The 25,620-nt window shown below is 40.3% G+C and overlaps 1 protein-coding gene across 1 annotated transcript in view; it reads left to right on the forward strand.

The window, feature by feature from the left end:
- LCK (LCK proto-oncogene, Src family tyrosine kinase) overlaps positions 1 to 25,620 on the forward strand; it is a 193,470-nt gene that overhangs the window by 160,222 nt on the left and 7,628 nt on the right. The window contains exon 12 of the mRNA XM_053704824.1: positions 925 to 1,056. Within this exon, the coding sequence (XP_053560799.1) occupies positions 925 to 1,056 (132 nt within the window). The remainder of the gene's footprint in view (positions 1 to 924; positions 1,057 to 25,620) is intronic.

Raw genomic sequence — 25,620 nt, forward strand, 5'->3', positions numbered from 1 at the left:
GCCAAGGGAGGTCACACTAAATACTAATTTTGCCTGAAGAAGCCATTTTGTTCTGAAAGTTGTGTTTTTTTATATTTTGTGCACATATTTCCTGTAATTTCAGTTTGTATCCTAATAAAGAGACTAAAAAATAAATATGGATGTCATTAAAACTTAACGCTAAAACAACAAATCTAATGGTAGCCTAAGACTTTTGCATGTACTATATATATATATATATATATATATATATATTATACATAGCATTGAATTTCATTTTATGTATTCATTGATCGAGGAGGTCATTATTATCAGCCGTCTTGAGCCATACATTTTACTAGCTACAAAATGCTGCAGATTTCTCTCAACTGTACCCATCTGATTGTAATGGCTGTGGTACTTTAATGGTAAAAAGTATTCTTGAGGAGAAAAAAGGAACATAGTAATTTTGTTTTTTTTAACGAGTCCTTTTACCAGCTTGATTGTGATGTTGACCAGTATGAATTTGAGGGAGTGTATTAAATAACTGAAAAATGGACTAAAATGACATGATGCATTCAATGTAATTAAGCTTTAAATGATGAGATGTATTAAAATGGAGTGTCACAATGCTACTGACAGAGTATAGTACCTCACCTGAACATCACTAATCTACAGAGCACAGAGATTGATTGGCACAGTGTATAAACTTGCTATATACAAATCACTGAACATCATCACAGTTAATCTGAATTCACTCAATTTGGGTAGCACAAATATGTAATTCTGTAATAAAGATAGATTGAAAAATATTGCTAATATTGTTAAAAGCACCATGTTAACCCTAACTGTCCATATATTCTGTACAAAACATAGCAAAGATCAGCATTAATGTTTTTAAATCAAATGTGCAGACCTGATGTGAAATATATTTACAGTAACCCTGTTCTATCTATACATCTATAGGTGCCAAATTTCCTATTAAATGGACAGCTCCGGAAGCCATAAGTTATGGAACATTTACCATCAAATCAGATGTGTGGTCATTTGGGGTCCTTCTAAGTGAGATTATCACATATGGACGCATTCCATACCCTGGTAAGACATGCCATATGAAGCTCAGGGATAACTAGAAAGAGAAGAGAATTAGGTGATCGGAAAAAAAGTCATACATGTTAAAAAAAGAAAATACTCTGGGGCATAATCTGCAGGGGACGGTATTGCATCAGCAGTTCACAAGAACTGCTGGTGCAATGATAAATGCCGAGAGCGTATGCTGCCGGCATTTATCGATGTGCAGCGGACATGATACACTACATTGTATCATGTCCGCTCGCACTATAATAAATTGACCCCTCTGTGTTAGAGCAGTTTGTTATTGCACTGTTGCTTAATTATAACTATCACAATATAGTCAATATTTTTGTCTGATGTTGAGTTTTGAGCTTTGTCAGATATTGTCAGCATGGATTTCAAGTGATCACAATCCCACATTGCTTCTGCCAATAAAAAGCCTTAGCCCCAAAATAGTTTATCACAGACACCACAAGAAGAACATGTTCTTGATGTCGGCATTGAAAATAAAAATGCAAATCACAGATACAATGTCCATTTAGCAAGTTAAAGATATTACATTAGAGGTGTTTGATTGACCCCTTACTCTGTCAAATGAGCAGAAGATTTTTTTCTAGAAATTGCTTACATTTCCTACCCCCTGTATTATGTGACAGCCATCAGCCAATGTTCAGTAGGAGTTGGTGCTTCAGAACCTGTGAATATAAAAGACTGTGCCCAATTTAACAATGGAATTAAATTGGAAAGTTATTTAACACTGCATGTTTTATCATTATGAGTCACGAAAGTTTAATTTTGACTTTAGTGGTCCTTTAACCCCTTAATGACCACAGCACTTTTCCATTTTCTGTCCGTTTGGGACCAAGGCTATTTTTACATTTCTGCTGTGTTTTTGTTTAGCTGTAATTTTCCCCTTACTCATTTACTGTACCCACACATATTATATACCGTTTTTCTCGCCATTAAATGGACTTTCAAAATATATCATTATTTTCATCATATCTTATAATTTACTATAAAAAAATTATAAAATATGAGGAAAAAATGGAAAAAAACACACTTTTTCTAACTTTGACCCCCAAAATCTGTTACACATCTACAACCACCAAAAAAAACATATGCTAAATAGTTTCTAAATTTTGTCCTGAGTTTAGAAATACCCAATGTTTACATCTTCTTTTCTTTTTTTGCAAGTTATAGGGCCATAAATACAAGTAGCACATTGCTATTTCCAAACCACTTTTTTTCAAAATTAGCGATAGTTACATTGGGACACTGATATCTTTTAGGAATCCCTGAATATCCATTGACATGTATATATTTTTTTTTAGAAGACATCCCAAAGTATTGATCTAGTCCCATTTTGGTATATTTCATGCCACCATTTCACCGCCAAATGCGATCAAATAAAAAAAATTGTTCACTTTTTCACAATTTTTTTCACAAACTTTAGGTTTCTCACTGAAATTATTTACAAACAACTTATGCAATTATAGCATAAATGGTTGTAAATGCTTCTCTGGGATCCCCTTTGTTCATAAATAGCAGACATATATGGCTTTGGTTTTGCTTTTTACTAATTAGAAGGCTGCTAAATGCGACTGCGCACCACACGTGTATTATGCCCAGCAGTGAAGGGGTTAATTAGGGAGCATGTAGGGAGCTTCTAGGGTTAATTTTAGCTTCAGTGTAGTGTAGTAGACAACCCCAAGTATTGATCTAGGCCCATTTTGGTATATTTCATGCCACCATTTCACCGCCAAATGCAATCAAATAAAAAAACGCTAAATTTTTCACAATTTTAGGTTTCTTACTGAAATTATTTACAAACAGCATGTGCAATTATGGCACAAATGGTTGTAAATGCTTCTCTGGGATCCCCTTTGTTCAGAAATAGAAGACTTATATGACTTTGGCGTTGCTTTTTGGTAATTAGAAGGCAGCTAAGTGCTGCTGCGCATCACACGTGTATTATGGCTAGCAGTGAAGGGGTTAATTAGATAGTTTGTAGGGAGCCTGCAGGGTTAATTTTAGCTTTAGTGCTACTTTTCAAAACTTTTAATACATAAGTTTTCTGTAGTGTAGCGGATCCCACCCGCTCCCTCCCCGTGCACGCGCGCTCATCCGCGCGCGCCTCCGATCACCCCCGCCCACGATCCCGCCCCCCTCCACATCATCAGGGCCATCGATGGCCGCCACCCGCCTCCCGAACCGGCTCCCACCCACCAACGGATTTAGCCGGTGATGTCCGGTGCAGAGAGGGCCACAGAGTGGCTCTCTCTGCACCGGATTGCTAAAAAAGGTTATTGCAGGATGCTTCGATATTGAGGCATCACTGCAATAACCGGAAAGCAACTGGAAGCGAGCAGGATCGCTTCCAGCTGCTTTCCAGACCAAGGACGTACGCCACACGTCCTCGGTCATTAACTGTATTTTTTTTTAGGACGTGTGGCGTACGTCCTTGGTCGTTAAGGGGTTAATGATACATTTAAACAGAGACATTACAAGTATAGGTGGTTTCCGTATTACATGGGTTATTTAAATTGATAATAGTGTAAAAGGGCATTTTTTATTCTTAATGCATCAAGCAGAAAGTGTTTTTCGGTTTTGTGTGATTTTGGCCTAAAATCAAGAAGTAATTATTATCTAGCAGAAGAAAGTGGCCACAATATCTATGGTCTACATTAGCGAGATTAAAAAAGATCACACATTGTCCATCAGCATAGTGAAAATGTTAAAGATTTGCTACATTGAAACAACAACAAAACAACAGAACTTTACCTTCTGACTGTACAGATTGAAGTTTGCTGTGTAGGATAACAGAAGAATACCACAACACCATTTTAACACAGTCTATTCTAACATGAATGTCATAACTATGCTAAATTCTATTAGTAACAAAAGATCTTGACACGAGGCACTTAACAGGGAAAAAGTGTCTTTTAAAAACAGTGGCCTAGATTACGAGTTGTGCGTTAGGGTTAAAAAGCAGTGTTAAGAGGTCCTAACACTGCTTTTTACCACCCGCTGGTATTACAAGTCTTGCAGGTACAGGTGTATTGCTCACTTTTTTGGCCAGACTCGGAAATACCGCAAATCCACTTATGTCAATTGCGTATCCTATATTTTCAACGGGACTTGCATAGCCCCGGTATTACGAGTCTGAGCAAAAGTGACCTATTGGCAATCAGCCAATAGGATTGAACTGGCATTCTATTGGCTGATTGGAACAGCCAATAGAATGCCAGCTCAATCCTATTGGCTGATTGGATCAGCCAATAGGATTGAAGTTCAATCCTATTGGCTGATTGCATCAGTCAATAGGATTTTTTCTACCTTAATTCCGATTCGCTGATAGAATTCTATCAGCCAATCGGAATTGAAGGGACGCCATCTTGGATGACGTCATTTAAAGGAACCTTCATTCAGTCGTCGGATGAAGAGGATGCTCCACGTCGGATGTCTTGAAGATGGACCCGCTCCGCGCCGGATGGATGAAGATAGAAGATGACGTCTGGATGAAGACTTCTGCCCATCTGGAGGCCACTTCTGCCCGGTTGGCTGAAGACTTCTGCCCGTCTGGAGGTCCACTTCTGCCTGATTCGTTGAGGACTTCTGCCCGGTTGGGTGAAGACTTCTCAAGGTAGGGTGATCTTCAAGGGGTTAGTGCTAGGTTTTTTTAAGGGGGGATTGGGTGGGTTTTAGAGTAGGGTTGGTTGTGTGGGTGGTGGGTTTTAATGTTGGGGGTATTTGTACTTTTTTTTACAGGTAAAAGAGCTGATTACTTTGGGGCAATGCCCGCAAAAGTCCCTTTTAAGGGCTATTTGTAATTTAGTGTAGGGTAGGTCTTTTTTTTATTTTGGGGGGCTTTTTTATTTTGTTAGGGGGATTAGATTATGTGTAATTAGTTTAAAAATCTTGTAATTTCTTTATTACTTTCTGTAATTTAGTGTTTTCGTACTTTAGATAATTTTATTTAATTGTAATTAATTGTATTTAATTTAGGTAATTAATTTAATTATAGTGTAGTGTTAGGTGTAATTGTAACTTAGGTTAGGTTTTATTTTACAGGTAAATTTGTCTTTATTTTAACTAGGCAGTTATTAAATAGTTAATAACTATTTAATAACTAGTGTACCTAGTTAAAATAAATACAAAGTTGCCTGTAAAATAAAAATAAACCCTAAGCTAGCTACAATGTAACAATTAGTTATATTGTAGCTAGTTTATGATCTATTTTATAGGTAAGCATTTAGTTTTAAATAGGAATTATTTAGTTAATTGTAGTAGGGGGTGTTAGGGTTAGACTTAGGTTTAGGGGTTAATAACTTTATTATAGTGGCAGCGACGTTGGGGGCGGCAGATTAGGGGTTAATAAATGTAGGTAGGTTGCGGAGACATAGGGGGCAGCAGATTAGGGGTTAATAAATAAAATGTAGGTGTCGGCGATGTTGGGGGCGGCAGATTGGGGGTTCATAAGTATAATGTAGGTGGCGGTGGTGTCCGGAGCGGCAGATTAGGGGTTAATAATATAATGCAGGTGTCGGCGATGTCGGGGGTGGAAGATTAGGGGTTAATAAGTGTAAGATTAGGGGTGTTTATACTCGGGGTTCATGTTAGGGTGTTAGGTGTAGACATAAATGTATTTTCCCCATAGGAATCAATGGGGCTGCGTTAGGAGCTTTACGCTGCTTTTTTGCAGGTGTTAGGTTTTTTTTCAGCCGGCTTTCCCCCATTGATTCCTATGGGGAAATCGTGCACAAGCACGTTTTACCTGCTCACCGCTAACGTAAGAAGCGCTGGTATTGAGGTGAGATGTGGAGCAAAATTTTGCTCTTCCCTCACTTTTTTGCGGCTAACGCCGGGTTTGTAAAAACCCATAATACTAGCGCTGTCTGAAAGTGAGCGGTGAGCATAAACTGCTCGTTAGCACTGCACAGTATCTAACGCAAAACTCGTAATCTAGGCAAGTGTTTTTTGTTTGGGACAAACATACCACAAATCTAGAATGCTAACAGACAACATGCCAAAAAATATGATCTTGTTTGTGTCCATGGCATTGACAAGACAAATCTAATTTTTTAAAACAAAAGTGCTGTAACTTAATTAATATTACCGAATCAGGAATATTAACTAAATACAGTTATTTTAAGAACACGTTTGCGAAAAAGATTTTGCAGTTGTGATTTATGTTTTTTAACATTTCTTGTAGTTCTGGTTTGCTGTGTGAGATATTGTTTATTTGGCCAATTAATACAATTAAATATGTAAATTACAGGAATACTGTAAAAGAATTGAAGAGAGGCTCAGTGAATCTAGACCCTAATTTCATTAAATATGTCATTGTCAGCGATTTTCAGTGTGTTTTACTAATATGCAAAACTAATATTATATTCAACGTCTTGGGATAATTAATAACAAGTAAAAAAAGGCCAGTTTAGCATTTTATCAAATTCGCATTGCTGTTGAATTTGATAATTGGAAAAAGGAATATAATGTGTTAAGTATTGTGATTTTGGCTTTTGATCACATGGAACACGAATGGCCCATGATAAATATAGAGCCATTTATTGGTGATCCAATAATGGGCCAGATTGCAAGTGGAGCGTATTTAACACTCCCGCTCACACGCTAACTCCGCTAGAAGTAAGGTTTTTGTGCCGTGAATAGCTCTCGTATTACAAGTTGAAAGTAAATGCTAACCTGATACACGCGAAAACCTGAAGTTAGGATACTGCGCCCAATAACGTATTCATACATAGTCAGTGGAGCATATTCTCAAGTGCGCTAACCCGGCATGAAAATATTTATATTTCGCATTCCAATGTTCTTCACATAGCAGAATATGTTCTTTTTATTCATAAACACATATTTCTACATTGATCTGAGGGCATTTTGGTGCAATATATATCTATACCTATATATATATAAATATAAATATATATATATACATATATATATATATAAAAGAAAGAAGTCACCTGCGCTAAAATCTAGGATATGTCATTGATTTATATATCTAATCAAGGGAAAAAAGCTATCAAATGTATGTAAAGCTTTCCTAAATAATGATACCTATAGGTAGTCTGAGTGTGTTCAAACTTGGTATAAGATGGCGTGCTGCCTCTATATTGAAACAGAGTACCCCTGACTCTGTAGAGCAGTGCTTTCCAAACTGTGTGTCGGGACACACTAGTGTGTCGGCAGCAGTGTGTAGGTGTGTCCCTGCTTCAGCATAAATTTTTTTAAATTTAGTTTTTGTAAAACATGTTTTGGGGTTTCTGACTTTCTGCCTGCCTGCTACACATATCACATGGTTGACACGTGATTGATACCTAGGGGGTCACAGATCATCTTAACCTATTGGCGCAGCTCAGTGGGAACTGAAACTATTCCAATTGGCGGCTTTGGCAGCACATTGGCTCCTGACTGCATGTGTAGTCTCCTTAATTGGCTCGTGACTGCATGTGTAGTCAGTGAGTGGGACAGCAGTGTATTTGCAGCACGGTAGTCAATCGGACTCACCGAGCTCTGAGGGCGGCAGCTTAAACGCTGAGCTGAAGTCAGAAGTCAGTGGGGTTTTTTTGCAGCTAACTCCCAGTAGTGCATTTCTGCTCCTGCTCTTGATATATGGATAGGAAGTGGAAGCTTAAAAATGCTTGCTGATAAAATGTGTCTTTATCTAATATTCCACCAAATATTCAGAAATTGTGTTCATCCCATCAACCTCATACATCCCATTAAAATAGTAAGTAGTTATTGGTGCAGTTATTATAAACTTTTTTTTAATTCTTGCACATACTTACTGTTACTTGTAAATACATTTAGTTGTTATATAATTTATGTATGTGTCCGTATCTCTTAAAACAAGTTAGTTTAACCTCCTTTTTGCTAGTACAACTGATTTACTGTGTCACGAAATTATGTAGGTCTAAAAAGTGTGTCACCAAGATCAAAAGTTTGGAAAGCTCTGCTGTAGAGAATGTAAAGAAAGAGAGAAATATCAATATGAAAGTAGAGGCGCTCTGCTATACTGTATACGTAATAAGTCCAAATATATCAAAAATTAGTCTTTGTTGGTGAATTTCATCACAAATGTAGATTCAATTGAGAAATTTCTGCTTACCAGCTGTTACCTCAATCGAGAAATTTCTGCCTGGGCACATCTCTTACCTCATATGATTGAAGTAACAGCTGGTAAGCAGAAATTTCTCAATTGAATCTACATTTGTGATGAAATTCACCAACAAAGACTAATTTTTGATATATTTGGACTTATTACGTATACAGTATAGCAGAGCGCCTCTACTTTCATATTGATATTTCTCTCTTTCTATACATTCTCTACAGAGTCAGGGGTACTCTGTTTCATATTGATATTTCTCTCTTTCTATACATACATATATATATATATATATATATATATATATATATATATATATACATGATTAAATATAGGTATAAATATATACATCTATATATAGGAATATCTATTTATAAATAATTAGAACATTGGAATGTGAAATATTTACAGTAAATACATAGTATAACACTTAATTAAATATGAATACTGCATAAATATGGTTTTACATGTTTTCATCTACTTGACTGAAAAGAGTTCCAATGCACTTATATATATATATATATACTTATGTATACATATGTATTTATGTGTTAATATGTGTATATATGTCTGTAAATACATATACACAAATAAATTCATAAATCCATATGTATACAGATAACATAAATTATGCTTACCTGATAATTTCCTTTTCTTCTGATGGAAAGAGTCCACAGCTGCATTTATTACTTTTGGGAAATAAGAACCTGGCCACCAGGAGGAGGCAAAGACAACCCAGCCAAAGGCTTCAATATTCCTCTCATTCCCCTCAACCCCAGTCATTCTGCCGAAAGAACAAGGAACAGTAGAAGAAATATCAGGGTGAAAGGTGCCAGAAGATAAGGACACCCCACATAAAATTACGGGTGGGGAGCTGTGGACTCTTTCCCTCAGAAAAAAAGGAAATTATCAGGTAAGCATAATTTATGTTTATCTTCTTAAATGGAAAGAGTCCACAGCTGCATTCATTACTTTTAGGAAAAGCCCCAATGACAGTGACTCGCAGTCAGTCCAGAAGCCAAACTAGAGACCGCAAACGGATTTGACTGAGCCAATAGTCCTCCAGGAGACACCGTCGCCCAACAAACAGTCCTCCACCGCTTATCCCCACAAATGAAGTAGACACTAGCCGAAACCCCCAAGGGAACAAGGCAAAGGAAAACCAAGGAAACCGAAAGGTCCCCTAATACAAAAAAGAACACCTCCACGAGTGAGCCCAGCTCACAGAGACCCAAAGGGGCCCAACAGGGAAAGGAGGCCATGCCTAAACCAAGCAAATCCCGGGATAAGACCGGGCACAGAGACAGAACAGACGTCTCTCCAACATCCTGCAAGCATGGATTGCAACTAAAGAGGCAAAGTCCTCCCAGTGTCAATAATACCAAGGCATTTGACCATGAAAAAGTGTGTAATACACCCAGGTGAGAAACCCCAAGTTTGAGAACACAGAATCCATAACAGGACGACACAGAGGATACTTGCGAGGAAGAAGCAGTCAAGTAAGAAAACAGACTGCAAAAGCAACTCCCAGACAGAGGTCACGCTCCAGGCAACCTAAGTCGCTGGTCCTACACACAGGTCCCTAAAAAGGGGAACACAAAACCTCAATTGAGGCCGCCCGAGGAGAGTATACCCTCAGAACCCGAAGGAAGAGTAAACTGTCTACTGAAATCAATGGAGCCAGTTGAAAGGAAAATCTGTACCCTAGCAGACTAAGCTAACAGGATAGACTCAACAAAGCTCACACATCCAGAGGAGACTGCGACCGAACGCAGCTCCATAGACCGCTCGGCCATCCCGACCTGCAGACTCACAGCCAGCTGGACTAACCCAGCCTCAGGGATCCAAAACAGGGGAACAAAAGAATCCTGAAACAGGTACAGGAATGAGCGTAAGGATAGCACAGCCATCCCCACAGAGTACAAGTACAACCAGACTCTGAAAACAGACAACAAGGCCACAGAGCTAAAGATCAATGAAATTAAAGGCCCAAAAAGTCTGCATGGAGCCAGCAAGACCCCAGGGGGAACCAATCCCACGTTTCTGCCTCCCATCCAGGGAAAGCCCCAAGTAAGGACTCTATCTCCATAGGGAGGAGGATAACCCCTAAAGAAAAGGGATGATGCTGGAAGGGCAACAACTGTCCTCAAGGCCCAAAGTCACCGGTTAATGGGAAGAGAAATTCTCAACAAAGATGTCCTAGAAAAGTACCACCCTACAAGTAGCTTGCCAAGCAAAGGCACAGCCAACCCATTCGCCTGCAGAGCAGGGAATCCACAGGAACACTTGCAAGCTGATCAGGGGAATGCCACCCTAAGGTGCACCTGAAATTGGACATCCAACGCCAGCAGCTGGGTATGAACCAGCCACCCTTGAGGCTCAAGCCACACGGCTAACCACCAGATGACATGGGCCACTCTGTGTCAAAGAGTACAAAACACTCTGAAATCCTGGCCAACCATGACCAGGTTAGGTAGATGGAGCACGGACATAGCCCAAGTTCCCACTACCGTGGAACACCCGACCAGCCCTGAGATTCAAGATTCCAAAACCACCCAAGACTGGGTCAGGAAAAAAGCCAAGCGAAGCTTCAGCAACCGCGAGTTTCAGGGAGAAAAACAGGTCCGGTTACCCCAATAGTTCAGGCAAACCTTACCCGAGAACTAAACACCCCAACTGGTCAAAAAGCCAGGCGCAAGGGTATGGATGCATATCCAATTATCCAGATAGCGAGAGAACTCCAAAGCCCTGACCAAAGGAAGGAACCACCCCTAGCTCCAAGGAGCAAGGCTAGAAGTTGAATGACGATACTTCTCAGAGCCTCAGGATGAGCAAGGGATACCTTGAGGTCAAAAAAATCCTACTAACAGGACTAGTCTCCCTAACACCTCCGCACAAGCAGAGGACACAAGAAAGAGAAGGCACTAAGCATACCTAGCTCCGTAAAACCCAGAGCTAAACAAAGTCCCCGCAGCTAACAACCATCACCCGGAAACACAGATCCCTTAAAGGAGATCCACTCACCCGGAGACAATAGAAGAAGATCCAAAGGCCTCTTGTAAATCAGTCAAGAGCAAGAGCTGCATCTAGATACCTAGAAACAGCTTTCGTGTACACCTGCAAGGTGTCAAGAGCTGCAACAGGTTTAAAACTGCAAACCCTCCACATGCTAGACAGCTATCTGTACAAGCTGTTGGATCAAGCCCAAAAGGACAAATCCAGAGGCCTAAAAATGAAGGCCAAACCGCTCAATAGCGGTAAGAGGCATTAAGCCCACCCTCCACCACATGGGGGAGGAACTCTAAGTTCTGATGAAATCAGATGTCAAATAGAGTGATGCAGCGGAAAAACTCTCCTGCCCGGTTCTCTATGACTGAAGGCTATAAGGGCTAAAACAATCCTTCCCACCACATGGACCCACAGGTCCTCTCGAATGCTTAGTTGAACATGAAAAAACAATGATAACTTGAGCACACGGCGCTTCTACCGAACCAGCCGAGCAGAAACGCGCCACGTGTCTGAACAGAGGCAAGACCAAACGAACCCGACAGAACCAGCCTGCACCTAGGGTGTCAACCGGCAAGCTGCGTAAGTTCTCCCTTGTAGGGGAAAAAATAGAAAACAGACATTTTTAACAGAGGACTAACATGTCCAAACAACTTCCGAAGAAGTAATAAAGAGTATCAATCCCAGAAGGTTCCTGAAGGAAACAAAAACAAATAAAAGACATCCTATCAGATATAAATAAAATATAAGGCAACCCGGAGGTTAACGCCAAAAAAGACACAGGCCTTCCCGCAGGACCAGCCAAACGGAGCCCTATCTCACAAAACTGGGAAAGATCTCAAACAAATAACAATCAGGAGATTACTTCATCCCCACATGTCTAATGAGGTGCACCATTCGAATTATCAGACTGAAATCCCCGTATCTGGTAACGATAGGGTCATTCAATAACTGAAAAACATGTCTGAGCAAAACGCGAAGGTGCGCAATCCTGTAACAGAAGGCAGAACACTCAGGGACGGTTACCCCCGCGGGGAACTGTAGAGGCCCTCCCCAAGGCGGAAGACCCGGGACAATAGGGCACAAGCACATTCTCAAATAAACGTCTGGACTCTACAGATGAACAATCACCAACATTATGTGGAAGCAAAAACGTGCTGCAACCACCGGGGGAAACATGCCACCCCGCATGGAGGAACCATTAACTGGGTTACCCGCATGTGCAGAAGTATGATTTGGTAGGGAACTCGCCTCTCGGAGGATAGGACCCCCAGAGGCAGATGGCTCAGCAGTCCCTTGATTCCTGAGTCCGAGGAACCAGGAAATGGCATACAGAACAAAACTGGTTGACAGGAGTCAACGAGGCCATACCGGATTCATCACCGGACACAGAATCTGAAATCAAAATAGTCTCAGTATCAGAATCCTCTGTAACTGAATCTGAAATTAACTCAGTCTCAGCATCAGAATCCTCCATAACTGGATAGAGTATATTCAAATATGGACTAAAGTAGTAAAAACTAAAATGGCACCTGACACCCCTAATAGCTGGGGCACTCACCACCTCCTATGACCAGACCTCTGCGGACTAGAAAATTTCCTTCACCACGCAGTCAGGAATGCGGAAATAGAAAAACAGAACGTAACCACGCCCAAACACAAGGTGAACTGTACAGTCCAAAACAAGCGCGCCCAACCAAAAGGCAGCGTCACTTCCAAAAGCCTCAATGTTCTAACCACGAGCCCAGTAGACATCGCACATAAGCAGGTTGAATCACATAACAAACATGATTATAAACCCCCCCTCAGGAGATATTAACCCTCAATTCCAAGATACTGAAAGAGACTCACTGAGACCCTTATGTATAAGTTAGACCCACAAGGTGGTAGCCTCTCAGGAAACATTCACATTACAGTACATTGCAAATAAAGTAAAATGAAACAATCTTACCGGAATCTAAGCCGTGGAACAGGAACATGGCCCTTCAAGTGTGACGGATAGTAGCATCGAAAGAAAGCAGGCAGCGAAGTTCGACAACGCCGATTGCTTGCGGAGCTGTTATTATTATATTATACTTTTTATTGAGGCATTAAACATAAATTACATTGTATACTTCAAAACCTGAGTACATAGTATAGTAACAACAAAACAAAAAGAATACTCTTCTGTAGTAATTTCACACTGCAGGACAGTTTCCTAAAGCCTCGTTTTTACAGAGGTCCCCTTCATTATCACATGTGGGCTGCATTAGTCCTTTTATTTCCATACAGGGAACAAACCTAGAGTGACCTTTGGGCTAGCTATATAGTCATTTAGGGCATCTATTCTATCTGCTATTGTGGTTCCTAATAGGGGGGTAATATATTAATAACTTCGTCTCTCTAGCTGCATCAGCTAGGGGGGTTACGCTATCTGTCAAATAATCTCTATATCTTGCTTATGTATGTGTACGGGTTAGTAAGGTGATTCATAGGGCAATTACTGGTCATTAGAGGATGAATTATGTGGGAGTTAGGGAAGTCTAGTTCCGGAGCTACTCCCGTAAGTTGTGTGTTTAGTCTGGAGGAGAAAGCTTACGTGTCCAGTAAGTCTCCCACGGTTCCCATATCAGGCAGTAGTCAGTCAGTCGCCTGCGCTCTCTAAAGACGTAGTTTTCCATGTTCTTGATGTGGTTGACACTATCTAATACACCCTGCCATCTAGGGGGTTGATTTTTCTTCCAGTTTCTTGTGATGAGCAGTTTGGTGGAAGTGAGAATACACAAAAGTAGATTTTTTTTTTTGGTCTGGGGAGTTTCCCTATCTCGAGATGCAATATTGCAAGGGCTGGGGTTAGCTTGTCTAGCAGCTCTAACTCTCTACAGGTCTTTTCAACGTTGTTCCAAAGACTGTCTAACTTTGGGCAAGTCCACCAAATATGGAGTGGGGTAGCAATTTCCCCACATTCTCTCCAACACTTAGGAGAGTGGTCCGGGAATAGAGTTTCTGTAATTTTGTGGGTACTAGGTGCCATCTCGTGATTATCTTAAAGAATAGTTCATATAAGGTAACGCAATGAGTGGCTTGTTTGGTGTTGGCAATTCCCCCGTTCCACTCTTCTGATGTATATTTGTAGTGTACGTCCCCCTCCCAGGCCTCCATATGCACTGTTTTTGGGTAAGATGGATTCTTCAAGCAAACACCTATAGTGTACTGAGAGGGGTTGGTCTCCCATCTTAGTTCCCAAGGGGTGAGGTCTCGTAATTCGTTTCCTAAGAACCCCCAGGATCTCATCAGTGTCCGTAGTCTCAACAAACCAAACTGAAACCTAGGAGTCAACGTGTTTTTTGTCATAGAAGTCTTTTAGGGAGACTATACCCGTTTCGGGCCAAGCGCTAAGGTTAATGTCTGGAAGTCCAAAAAGCAGGCCACGTATGGGATGTATGGGTGAAGGGTGCGGGGCAATATGTTTATTGTGCCGCAGTTTCAGCCAGTGTCCCTGGCATCCTTTAATTATATTGTTGGCAATATGAATTTTTGATTGCCAGTGCGGGGGCAACCAAAGAAGGTCTTCGAGGTTGAGATATGCTGGTAATGATGCCTGCTCTAGTTCCCTCCACCTAGTCTCTGGAAGTTCCCTCCCCCACCCCGAGACATGGGTGATCATAGCTGCCTCATGGTATTTTCTTATGTTTGGCAAGCCCAGACCACCTTTTTCAATAGGTGCCTGGAGGATGTGGGCAGCTACACAGGGCCTTTTGTCATGCCAAGTATAGGAGTTGAATATAGTCTGGAATTTCCGGATTAGAGAGATGGGGACTGGGATGGGGATACAACAAAATAAGTATGTAAGTTTGGGAAGTATCATCATCTTAAGGGCTGCCACCCTACCCATCCACAAAATCTCACTGTATCTCTGGGAATTAAGCTCTAGGTTAATTTTTTTCAGTAGGGTCTCATAATTTTCTTTGATAATAATAGACTTCGCATGGGAGAGAAACACCCCCAAGTGTTGTATACCTCTTGTAGAACACTGGAAAGAGTAAAGAGATTGGATCTGACTTCTCTCCCTCGAGGGAATGTTAATAAAGTAAGCTTCTGTTTTACTGACATTGACCTGGTAATAGGAAAGTTCCCCAAACCTCTTTAGTAGGTATAATAGGGGGGGGAGAGAGTTTAATGGCTCCGTGAGGAAAACTGTGAGGTCGTCCGCAAACAGGGCCAGCTTCTGGACAGTGTCATGCAGCTGGAGTCCTTGTATATTGGGGCATTTCCTTATAGCCACTCCTAGCGGTTCTATTGCTAGGACAAACAGCAACGGGGACAAGGGGCACCCCTGTCTGGTACCATTGCATATCTGCACTTTGGGGGAACAGAACCCTAGACCTCTCACCATTGCTGTAGGAGATGAGTATAATGCCTTAACCGCTTTCCTATAGCTTTCCGGTATACCAAATGCCGCAAGGGCTTGGAATAGATATTCCCATCTCACCCTGTCGAACGCTTTTTCGGCGTCTAGTGACAGGGTGAGCATGGGGAGATGTTTAATAAGCGCCGGGTGTTATCGGAACCTTGCCTGTTGAGAACAAATCCTACTTGATCTAAGTGCACTATGGTTTCTAGATGGCTAGTTAGCCTATTGGCCAACATTTTAGCATAAATTTTGGCATCTACATTAATAAGCGAGAATGGTCTATAACTAGAGCACAGCGCAGGGTCCTTGCCTTCTTTGTGTATCGTGATGATATTGGCTTCTAAGTATTCTGGGACAAAGCTACCTCTCTCAGCGACTCTAGTGAACAGTTGAAGTAGTATTGGGGACAGTATGGAGCCGAGTGATTGGTAGAAACTAACCGTAAACCCTGGGCCGGGGGCTTTGTGGGGGGCAAGACTAGTTATACCTTACCTTAACTTCCTCTAACGTGAATTGCGCTTCTAAAGCTTCTCTAGCTTCCTCCGGCAGGGTGGGTAAGTCTAGTCCCCTCAGGAACTTATCAATATCATCGGGGTTCGCACTATCCAATGATTCCGAGGCCGCTATATTATACAGAGAAGAATAGTAGTGGGCGAATGCCGCTCCAATTTCCTTAGGTGAGTGAGCTATTCCATTATGGGTTTTAATTGAGGCAATCTGTTGTGTTCTTTTACGGAGTTTTTTGGCAAGCAACCTGTCTGCTCTATTCCCCTTGTAATAATAAAGCTGCTTGAGCCTGTGTAAGTTATCTTGTACTTTTAAAGTCTCTCGTTTAGTTATTTCATCTCTAATAAGGCCTATCTGTTGGGCTATCTGGGGTCTAGGGTTCGATTTATTGGAGGTCTCTAGCTTACGAAGGTCCCCATACATTTTAGCCAGCGAATGATGTGCTGCCTTACGGGATTGGGCTGACTTTTTGATAAAGTGTCCACGGAGATAGGCTTTAAGGGCTGCCCATATCATGTCTATCTCTGTGGTGCCTACGTCATTATGTGTCAGGAAGTCTGTTATTGTCTCAATGAGTGAAGGAAGCTCTACATCCGATACCCATTGTTCAGGGAGCCTCCACAAGGGCGCTTGAGGAGCTGTTAATATGAGTCAGGATGGTTTCGCAGAAAGAAACTCCCTGCATCTCCGGACTCTAACTTTCATCCAAGCCCTCACTGAGAGACTGACAGCACTACTTGAAACTCCTGTCCCATGCCGAAGAGTACTACCCTCCATAAGAGACAAAAATGAAAATTAAAAATTCTGACACTTCTCTGCCATCCTCCTGGAATGAAAGGCAAAGAATCACTGGGGGATGAGGGGAGTGGGAGGAGTAAGCCTTTGGCTGGGTTGTCTTTGCCTCCTCCTGGTGGCCAGGTTCTTATTTCCCAAAAGTAATGAATGCAGCTGTGGACTCTTTCCATTTAAGAAGAAAATATATATATATATATATATATATATATATATATATATATATATAAACATACATATACATATTTAGACATGTATATGTATGTATCTCTATGTTAAAGCCCTCTGCCTGACTTCTTTTTCTAACACCTGAGACCTCATATCTTTGAGCCCTAATAACTTTTTTATGCAATATTTTTTTTAAATAATTTTTATCACATAGTGTTATTATGAGTGCAACTGTACTTTTAAATGTATTTTTGATGTGTTTTGTGACACGTTTTTGTTGTGCAAAACAGTTAACCAGAGCTCTGAGGACACGCTATCCCGAAGCGCATTAACTTCAATTGCGCTCAAGCGCTCGCATTTACTTTCAACTTGTAATATGAGCTATAAACCTGACGTGCACAAACACCCACGATAAAACCATTTTAGCTTGTGCGTAACCGTTAGCACGCCACTCATAATCTGGCCCAATGTGTTTTCAGTCGCAAAGAGCAAATACATTAAATTGTGATCGAGTAGACACTGAAAATTGCTTACTGGGAGCAGTTATTCTGACGATAATCAACGATAGATAGATGTGCTTAAAACTTGCTAAATGGTTAAATACATAGTTACAGGGCCATTAAACTCAAAATTTAAAACACATAAAGACCTAGATTATAAGTGGAGTAAAAATGGTAGCAATTTGTTAGCGCACCACTTGTGTTTTAACAGTGATATAAAGGAATATATATACACAAAGGAATATATATACACATACATACATACATATCTATATACAGTATACTGTATATATATATATATATATAAGCATACCTCGTTTTATTGTACTTCACTTTATTGCGCTTCACAGTTATAGCTCTTTTTACAAATTGAAGGTTTGTGGTAACCTTGTGTCAAGCAAGTCCATCGGCACCATTTTCCAACATAAATACACATCTAAAACATAAATACGCATGAGTACAAATATATAAACACACCTATATATACACACCACCCGCAAAAAAGATTATGACTCACTGAAGGCTCAGTTGATGTTTAGCATTTTTTAGCAATAAAGTATTTTTAATTAAGGTATGTACATTGTATTTTAGACATAATGCTATTGCACACTTAATAGACTACATTATAGTGTAAATATAACTTTTATATGCACTGGGAAACAAAAAAGCCTGACTCCCTTTATTTCTATATTTGCTTTATTGCGGTGGTCTGGAACCAAACCAGCAATATCTCCGAGGTACGCCTATATATATACACACACACACAGACACACAATTTTAGCCCTTTCCAGTCCAATACCGTATCATTTCTCTTTAAATTAAAAATGTATATATTACATTTAATACATATATATGTATGTGTGTGTGTGTGTGTGTGTGTGTGTGTGAAATATTTTAAAATATTATACAAGTATGTTTTTATACTTTTATTCTAGACCAGACAATTTACTTCAGTTCTCCAGGCATGATAATGTTTTCAGCTCTATTATGTGTTGAGCTCATGTGCAAGTTCACATAACTCAGCACTTGTAATATAAACACTGTTAGCGCACCCCGCGCTATCCACTTGTACTCTAGGCCACAATGATTTATTATTAAAAGTATAACATTACTGCAATATATATTCATTATTTATTTTGCTGCCTACTTTTATGTGAACTATTGTTCTCCTCTCTACCTCACCCTGTCTCTTTAGTCATGTGAGCTTTTAAGGTGGATTGTCAGATTTGCATTAACCCCTTAATGACCACAGCACTTTTCCATTTTCTGTCGGTTTGGGACCAAGGCTATTTTTACATTTTTGCGGTGTTTGTGTTTAGTTGTAATTTTCTTCTTACTCATTTACTGTACCCACACATATTATATACCGTTTTTCTCGCCACTAATTCGACTTTCTAAAGATACCATTATTTTCATCATATCTTATAATTTACGATAAAAAAAAATATAAAATATGAGGAAAAATGAAAAAAAAACACTTTTTCTAACTTTGACCCCCAAGATCTGTTACATATCTACAACCACCAAAAAACACCCATGCTAAATAGTTTCTAAATTTTGTCCTGAGTTTAGAAATACCTAATGTTTACATGTTCTTTGCTTTTTTTGTAAGTTATAGGGCAATAAGTAAAAGTAGCACTTTGCTATTTCCAAACCACTTTTTTCCAAAATTAGCGCTAGTTGCTTTAGAACACTAATATCTTTCAGGAATCCCTGAATATCCCTTGACATGTTATATTTTTTTTGGTAGACATCCCAAAGTATTGATCTAGGCCAATTTTGGTAAATTTCATACCACCATTTCACCGCCAAATGCGATCAAATACAAAAAATCGTTCACTTTTTCACAAATTTTTTCAAAAACTTTCGGTTTCTCACTGAAATTATTTACAAACAACTTGTGCAATTATGGCATAAATGGTTATAAATTCTTCTCTGGGATCCCCTTTGTTCATAAATAGCAGACATATATGACTTTGGCGTTGCTTTTTGGTAATTAGAAGGCCGCTAAATGCCACTGCACACCACAAGTGTATTATGCCCAGCAGTTAAGGCGTTAATTAGGGAGCTTTTAGGGAGCTTGTAGGGTTAATTTTAGCTTTAGTGTAGTGTAGTAGACAACCCCAAGTATTGATCTAGGCACATTTTGGTATATTTCATGCCACCATTTCACCGCCAAATGCGATCAAATTAAAAAAAAACGTTAAATTTTTCACAATTTTAGGTTTCTCACTGAAATCATTTACAAACAGCTAGTGCAATTATGGCACAAATGGTTGTAAATCCTTCTCTGGGATCCCCTTTGTTCAGAAATAGCAGCCATATATGGCTTTGGTATTGCTTTTTGGTAATTAGAAGTCCGCTAAATGCCGCTGCGCACCACACGTGTATTATGCCCAGCAGTGCAGGGGTTAATTAGGGAGCTTGTAGGGAGCTTGTATGGTTAATTTTAGCTTTAGTGTAGTATAGTAGACAACCCAAAGTATTGATCTAGGCCCATTTTGGTGTATTTCATGCTACCATTTTACCGCCAAATGCGATCAAATTAAAAAAAAAAAAAAAAGTTAAATTTTTCACAATTTTAGGTTTCTCACTGAAATAATTTACAAACAGCTTGTGCAATTATGGCACAAATGGTTGTAAATGCTTGTCTGGGATCCCCTTTGTTCAGAAATAGCAGACATATATGACTTTGGCGTTGCTTTCTGGTAATTAGAAGGCCGCTAAATCCTGCTGCGCCTCACACGTGTATTATGGCTAGCAGTGAAGGGGTTAATTAGGGAGTTTGTAGGGAGCTTGCAGGGTTAATTTTAGCTTTAGTGTAGAGATCAGCCTCCCACCTGACACATCCCACCCCCTGATCCCTCCCAAACAGCTCCCTTCCCTCCCCCACCCCACAATTGTCCCCGCCATCTTAAGTACTGGCAGAAAGTCTGCCAGTACTAAAATAAAAGGGTTTTTAAAAAAAAAATGAAATTTTTTTTAGCATATTTACATATGCTACTGTGTAGGATCCCCCCTTAGCCCCCAACCTCCCTGATCCCCCCCAAAACCGCTCTCTAACCCTCCCCTCTGCCTTATTGGGGGCCATCTTGGGTACTGGCAGCTGTCTGCCAATACCCAGTTTGCAAAAAAAAGTGCTTTTTTTGTTTGTTTGTTTTTTTTTCTGTAGTGTAGCTTCCCCCCCCCACACACACACAGACAAACCCCCACCTTGCTGATCGTTTTGTTTTTTTACTTTAGACATTTTTTAACATTTTTTTATTATAGCATTTTCTGTAGCGTAGCGGTTCCCACCCGCTCCCTCCCCGTGCACGCGTCCGCCCCCCGCCCTCCCGTGCACGCGTGCATGTCCGTGCGCGCCCCCTGCCATCCCCGCACACGATCCCGCCCCCCTCCACATCACCAGGGCCATCGATGGGCGCCACCCGCCTCCTGGTCTGGCTCCCACCAACACAGTGAGCCACGATCTCCGGTGCAGAGAGGGCCACAGAGTGGCTCTCTCTGCACCGGATGGCTTAAAAAGGTTATTGCAGGATGCCTCCATATCGAGGCATCACTGCAATAACCGAAAAGCAGCTGGAAGCGAGCAGGATCGCTTCCAGCTGCTTTCCACACCGAGGACGTGCAGGGTACGTCCTCAGGCGTTAACTGCCTTTTTTTTGAGGACGTACCCTGCACGTCCTCAGTCGTTAAGGGGTTAAAGGGACATTAAACCCAAATTTTTTCTTTCATGATTCAGATAGAGAATACAATTTTAAACAACATTCCAATTTACTTCTCTTATCTAATTTGCTTAATTCTTTAGATATCCTTTGTTGGAGAAATAACAGTGCACATAGTTGAGACAATCACACAAGGCATCTATGTGAAGCCACCAATCAGCAGCTTCTGAGCCTATATAGATATGCTTTTCAGCAAAGGATAGCAAGAGAACAAAGCAAATTAGATAATAGAAGTAAATTAGAAAGTTAATTAAAACTGCATGCTCTATCGCAATCATGAAAGTTTCATCTTGAATTTACGGTCCCTTTAATTACCTGAGCTGAATCAGTGCTAAACCAAATTAAAGGAAATCAGTAAAAACAAAAAACACTATAGCGTGGCATTATTCAGACACAGTGAGGCCTTAGGTATAATTCAAATATAAGGTTTCTCTTACATTTAAAGGTATATTAAACAGTGCTCTTTTAGTAAAAACAAATATGTTAAATCAAAGTAAACATGAAAAGAAACCGATTGTGTAAAACAAAGCAAACAACGTACTTGTTTTCTTGCAAAATTAGCAAAATATATGCCTTTAAATTTATTAACAATTAAACATGTTTGTGTACTGTGTACTTAAATGTGTAAAATACTTTTCCCTTTTTAGTTAGATAATAATTTATGTTTCAGAGTTCCGCCAAATCGCTCAATAATAATGAAAAGAGAGAGAGAAAGTAAGGAGAAGAGTGGAGAGAGAAAATAAACAGTGTGACAGGAGATAAAAAGGAAAGAGATGAGAAATAGGAAGGAGAGAGAGACAGTAGAAAGAGGGGAAAGAGAAAGACAGGAATAAAGAGAATGGCGAAAAAAAGAGGAGGGTGGATGAGAGAGGAGAAGAAAAAGGAGAGAGAGGAGCATACAAGAGAAAGGGAAGACAAATTGTGTAGGAGACATAAGAGAGAGATAGGTCAAGTGGAAAGAGAATACAGAGAGTAGCTAGAGAAGGGAGAGAAAAAAGGCACCGGGGTTAGACAAGGGAGATAGAGCAGAAAGAAAAAGAGAAGGAAGAATGAGAGAGTGAGAGAAAGAGGTAGAAGAGGGAGAGAAAGAGTTAAAGAGAGATATGAAAGAGGATTGAGGAAACGAAGAGACGATTGGGAGAGAAAGAAGGGGGAAGGTAAAAGAGAGTGAAAGAGGCAAGAGAAAGGGGGAGAGAAAAGGGAGAGACAAGAGGAAGAGAGAGAAAAGAGTGAGAGGGAGGACAGAGAAGAGACAGACATTATAAGACAGTTAATTACAGCAGCTTATCACTTCTGGTTGCTAAAGGGTTTAAAAGCTGTGTACTGCTGTGAGCTGCAGGGAAGGAGCCTAGGAGCTAATTAATGATAACCACTCTAATAGCTGTATCTAAGAGGTTGTGAGGGTAGAATATATGGCCCCGTCAGAAGGAAGCTGGTTGATAGGGCTGCTATGCTACCAAAAACTAATTGTTCCAGGGACAAAAAAGAAAATAAAACAAAAAACATGTTTGTTTTATACCAGAATTGTAATGTGTTGGGATTCCCAACTGCATACCCTTGGTATCCTGCACATATCAAGCAATCATTATGCAGCATGTAGCAGGCTCAGGGTTCTGAATGCACTCCAGCTTTTCTGGGGGTAGTAGAAAAGAAATTACAATTCAGATTTAAATTACAAGAAAAGCAGGCAAAATAAATATTGAAACTGCATTGCAAAAGTTTTTTTCAATGTGCATAATTAAACCTTTTTGGCTAGACTACAATTGGTGCGCTAACTGTTGCACGCAAGCAATATCGTCTTTTTTTTTTTAAAGTAAATGCAATCGCATTTTACGCTTGCCAGGTTAGCGTGACTGAAAAGCTTGCGTAAAGGGTAGTGCTTTAAAAAAAAGTACAACATAAATGCATTCAAAATTACAGTTATACTCATATAAACATTATTTGATCAAATTTAGTCACATATATATTTAAAAAGGTTATAAGGGTTAAAAGGTATATGGTATATGACAAGGTGTTTGACTGCCAATGGCTATATTGTATATATACATATGTATATACATGTCTAAATATGTGTTTGTGTATATATATATATATATATATATATATATATATATATATACATACACAGTATCTCACAAAAATGAGTACACCCCTCACATTTTTGAAAATATTTTATTATATCTTTTCATGTGACAACACTGAAGAAATGACACTTTGCTACAATGTAAAGTAGTGAGTGTACAACCTGTATAACAGTGTAAATGTGCTGTCCGCTCAAAATAACTCAACACACAGCCATTAATGTCTAAACCGTTGGCAACAAAAGTGAGTACACCCCTAAGTGGAAATGTCCAAATTAGGCCCAATTAGCCATTTTCCCTCCGCGGTGTCATGTGACTCGTTAGTGTTACAAGGTCTCAGGTGTGAATGGGGAGCAGGTGTGTTACATTTGGTGTTATCGCTCTCACACGCTCTCATACTGGTCACTGGAAGTTCAACATGGCACCTCATGGCAAAGATTTCTCTAAGGATTTGAAAAAAAAGAATTGTTGCTCTACATAAAGATGGCCTAGGCTATAAGAAGATTGCCAAGACCCTGAAACGGAGCTGCAGCATGGTGGGCAAGACCATACAGCAGTTTCCCAGGACAGGTTCCATTCAGAACAGGCCTCGCCATGGTCGACCAAAGAAGTTGAGTGCACGTGCTCAGGGTCATATCCAGAGGTTGTCTTTGGGAAATAGACGTATGAGTGCTGCTTGCATTGCTGCAGAGGTTGAAGGGGTGGGGGGTCAGCCTATCAGTGCTCAGACCATACGCTGCACACTGAATCAAATTGGTCTGCATGGCTGTCATCCCAGAAGGAAGCCTCTTCTAAAGATGATGCACAAGAAAGCCCGCAAACAGTTTGCTGAAGACAAGCAGACTAAGGACATGGATTACTGGAACCATGTCCTGTGGTCCGATGAGACCAAGAAAAACTTATTTGGTTCAGATGGTGTCAAGTGTGTGTGGCGGCAACCAGGTGAGGAGTACAAAGACAAGTGTGTCTTGCCTACAGTCAAGCATGGTAGTGGGAGTGCCATCGTCTGGGCTGCATGAGTGCTGCCGGCACTGGGGATCTACAGTTCATTGAGGGTACCATGAATGTCAACATGTACTGTGACATACTGAAGCAGAGCATGATCTCCTCCCTTCGGAGACTGAGACGCAGGGCAGTATTCCAATATGATAAAGACCCCAAACACACCTCCAAGACAACTACTGCCTTGTTAAAGAAGGTGGTGATAAAGGTGATGGACTGGCCAAGCATGTCTCCAGACCTAAACCCTATTGAGCATCGGTGGAGCATCCTCAAATGGAAAGTGGGGGAGTGCAAGGTCTCTAACATCCACCAGCTCCATAATGTTTTCATGGCGGAGTGGAAGAGGACTCCAGTGGCAACCTGTGAAGCTCTGGTAAACTCCATGCCCAAGAGGGTTAAGGCAGTGCTGGAAAATAATGGTGGCCACACAAAATATTGACACTTTGGGCCCAATGTCGACATTTCCACTTAGGGGTGTACTCACTTTTGTTGCCAACAGTTTCGACATTAATGGCTGTGTGTTGAGCTATTTTCAGGGGACAGCAAATTTACACTGTTATACAGGCTGTACACTCACTACTTTACATTGTAGCAAAGTGTAATTTCTTCAGTGCTGTCACCTGAAAAGATATAATAACATATTTACAAAAATGTGAGGGGTGTACTCACTTTTGTGACACACTGTATATGTGTGTGTGCGCGTGCATTTATGTGTTTTACTGTATATATATATTGTACATATTTCAGATTCCATTGTTCTTCACATACAAGAATCAGTTATTTTTTTATTGTATATATATATATATATATATATATATATAATAGAAAATAAAGAAGGCACTTATTTTCTATTCTATTGCTACGTTTGGGAGTGCACCCCAGACGCTGGTTGAGTAATGAGTGCTGGTTCCTAATTCTCTACAATTATATATATATATATATATATATATATATATATATTTCTTTTACAAGACACGATGAGTCCACGAATTTCATCCTTACTTGTGGGATATCGCCTCCTGGTCAGCAGGAGGAGGCAAAGAGCACCAAAGCAGAGCTGTATATATAGCTCCTCCCCTCCCTCCCACCCCAGTCATTCTCTTTGCCTGTGTTAGTGATAGGAAGAGGCAAAGTGAGGTGTTAGTTTAGATTCTTCAATCAAGAGTTTATTGTTTTAAAATGGTACCAAAGTGTGCTATTTTGCTATAGGGTGTAGCCGTATTCCTTGTTAGCCTCTAGAGTAGAGCTATAGGTGGCTTTAAAGCAATGGGAACTGGTGGGGTTTTACCTG

This window comes from Bombina bombina, chromosome 3 (genome assembly GCF_027579735.1).
Source record: "Bombina bombina isolate aBomBom1 chromosome 3, aBomBom1.pri, whole genome shotgun sequence".
Classification (NCBI taxonomy): domain Eukaryota; kingdom Metazoa; phylum Chordata; class Amphibia; order Anura; family Bombinatoridae; genus Bombina; species Bombina bombina.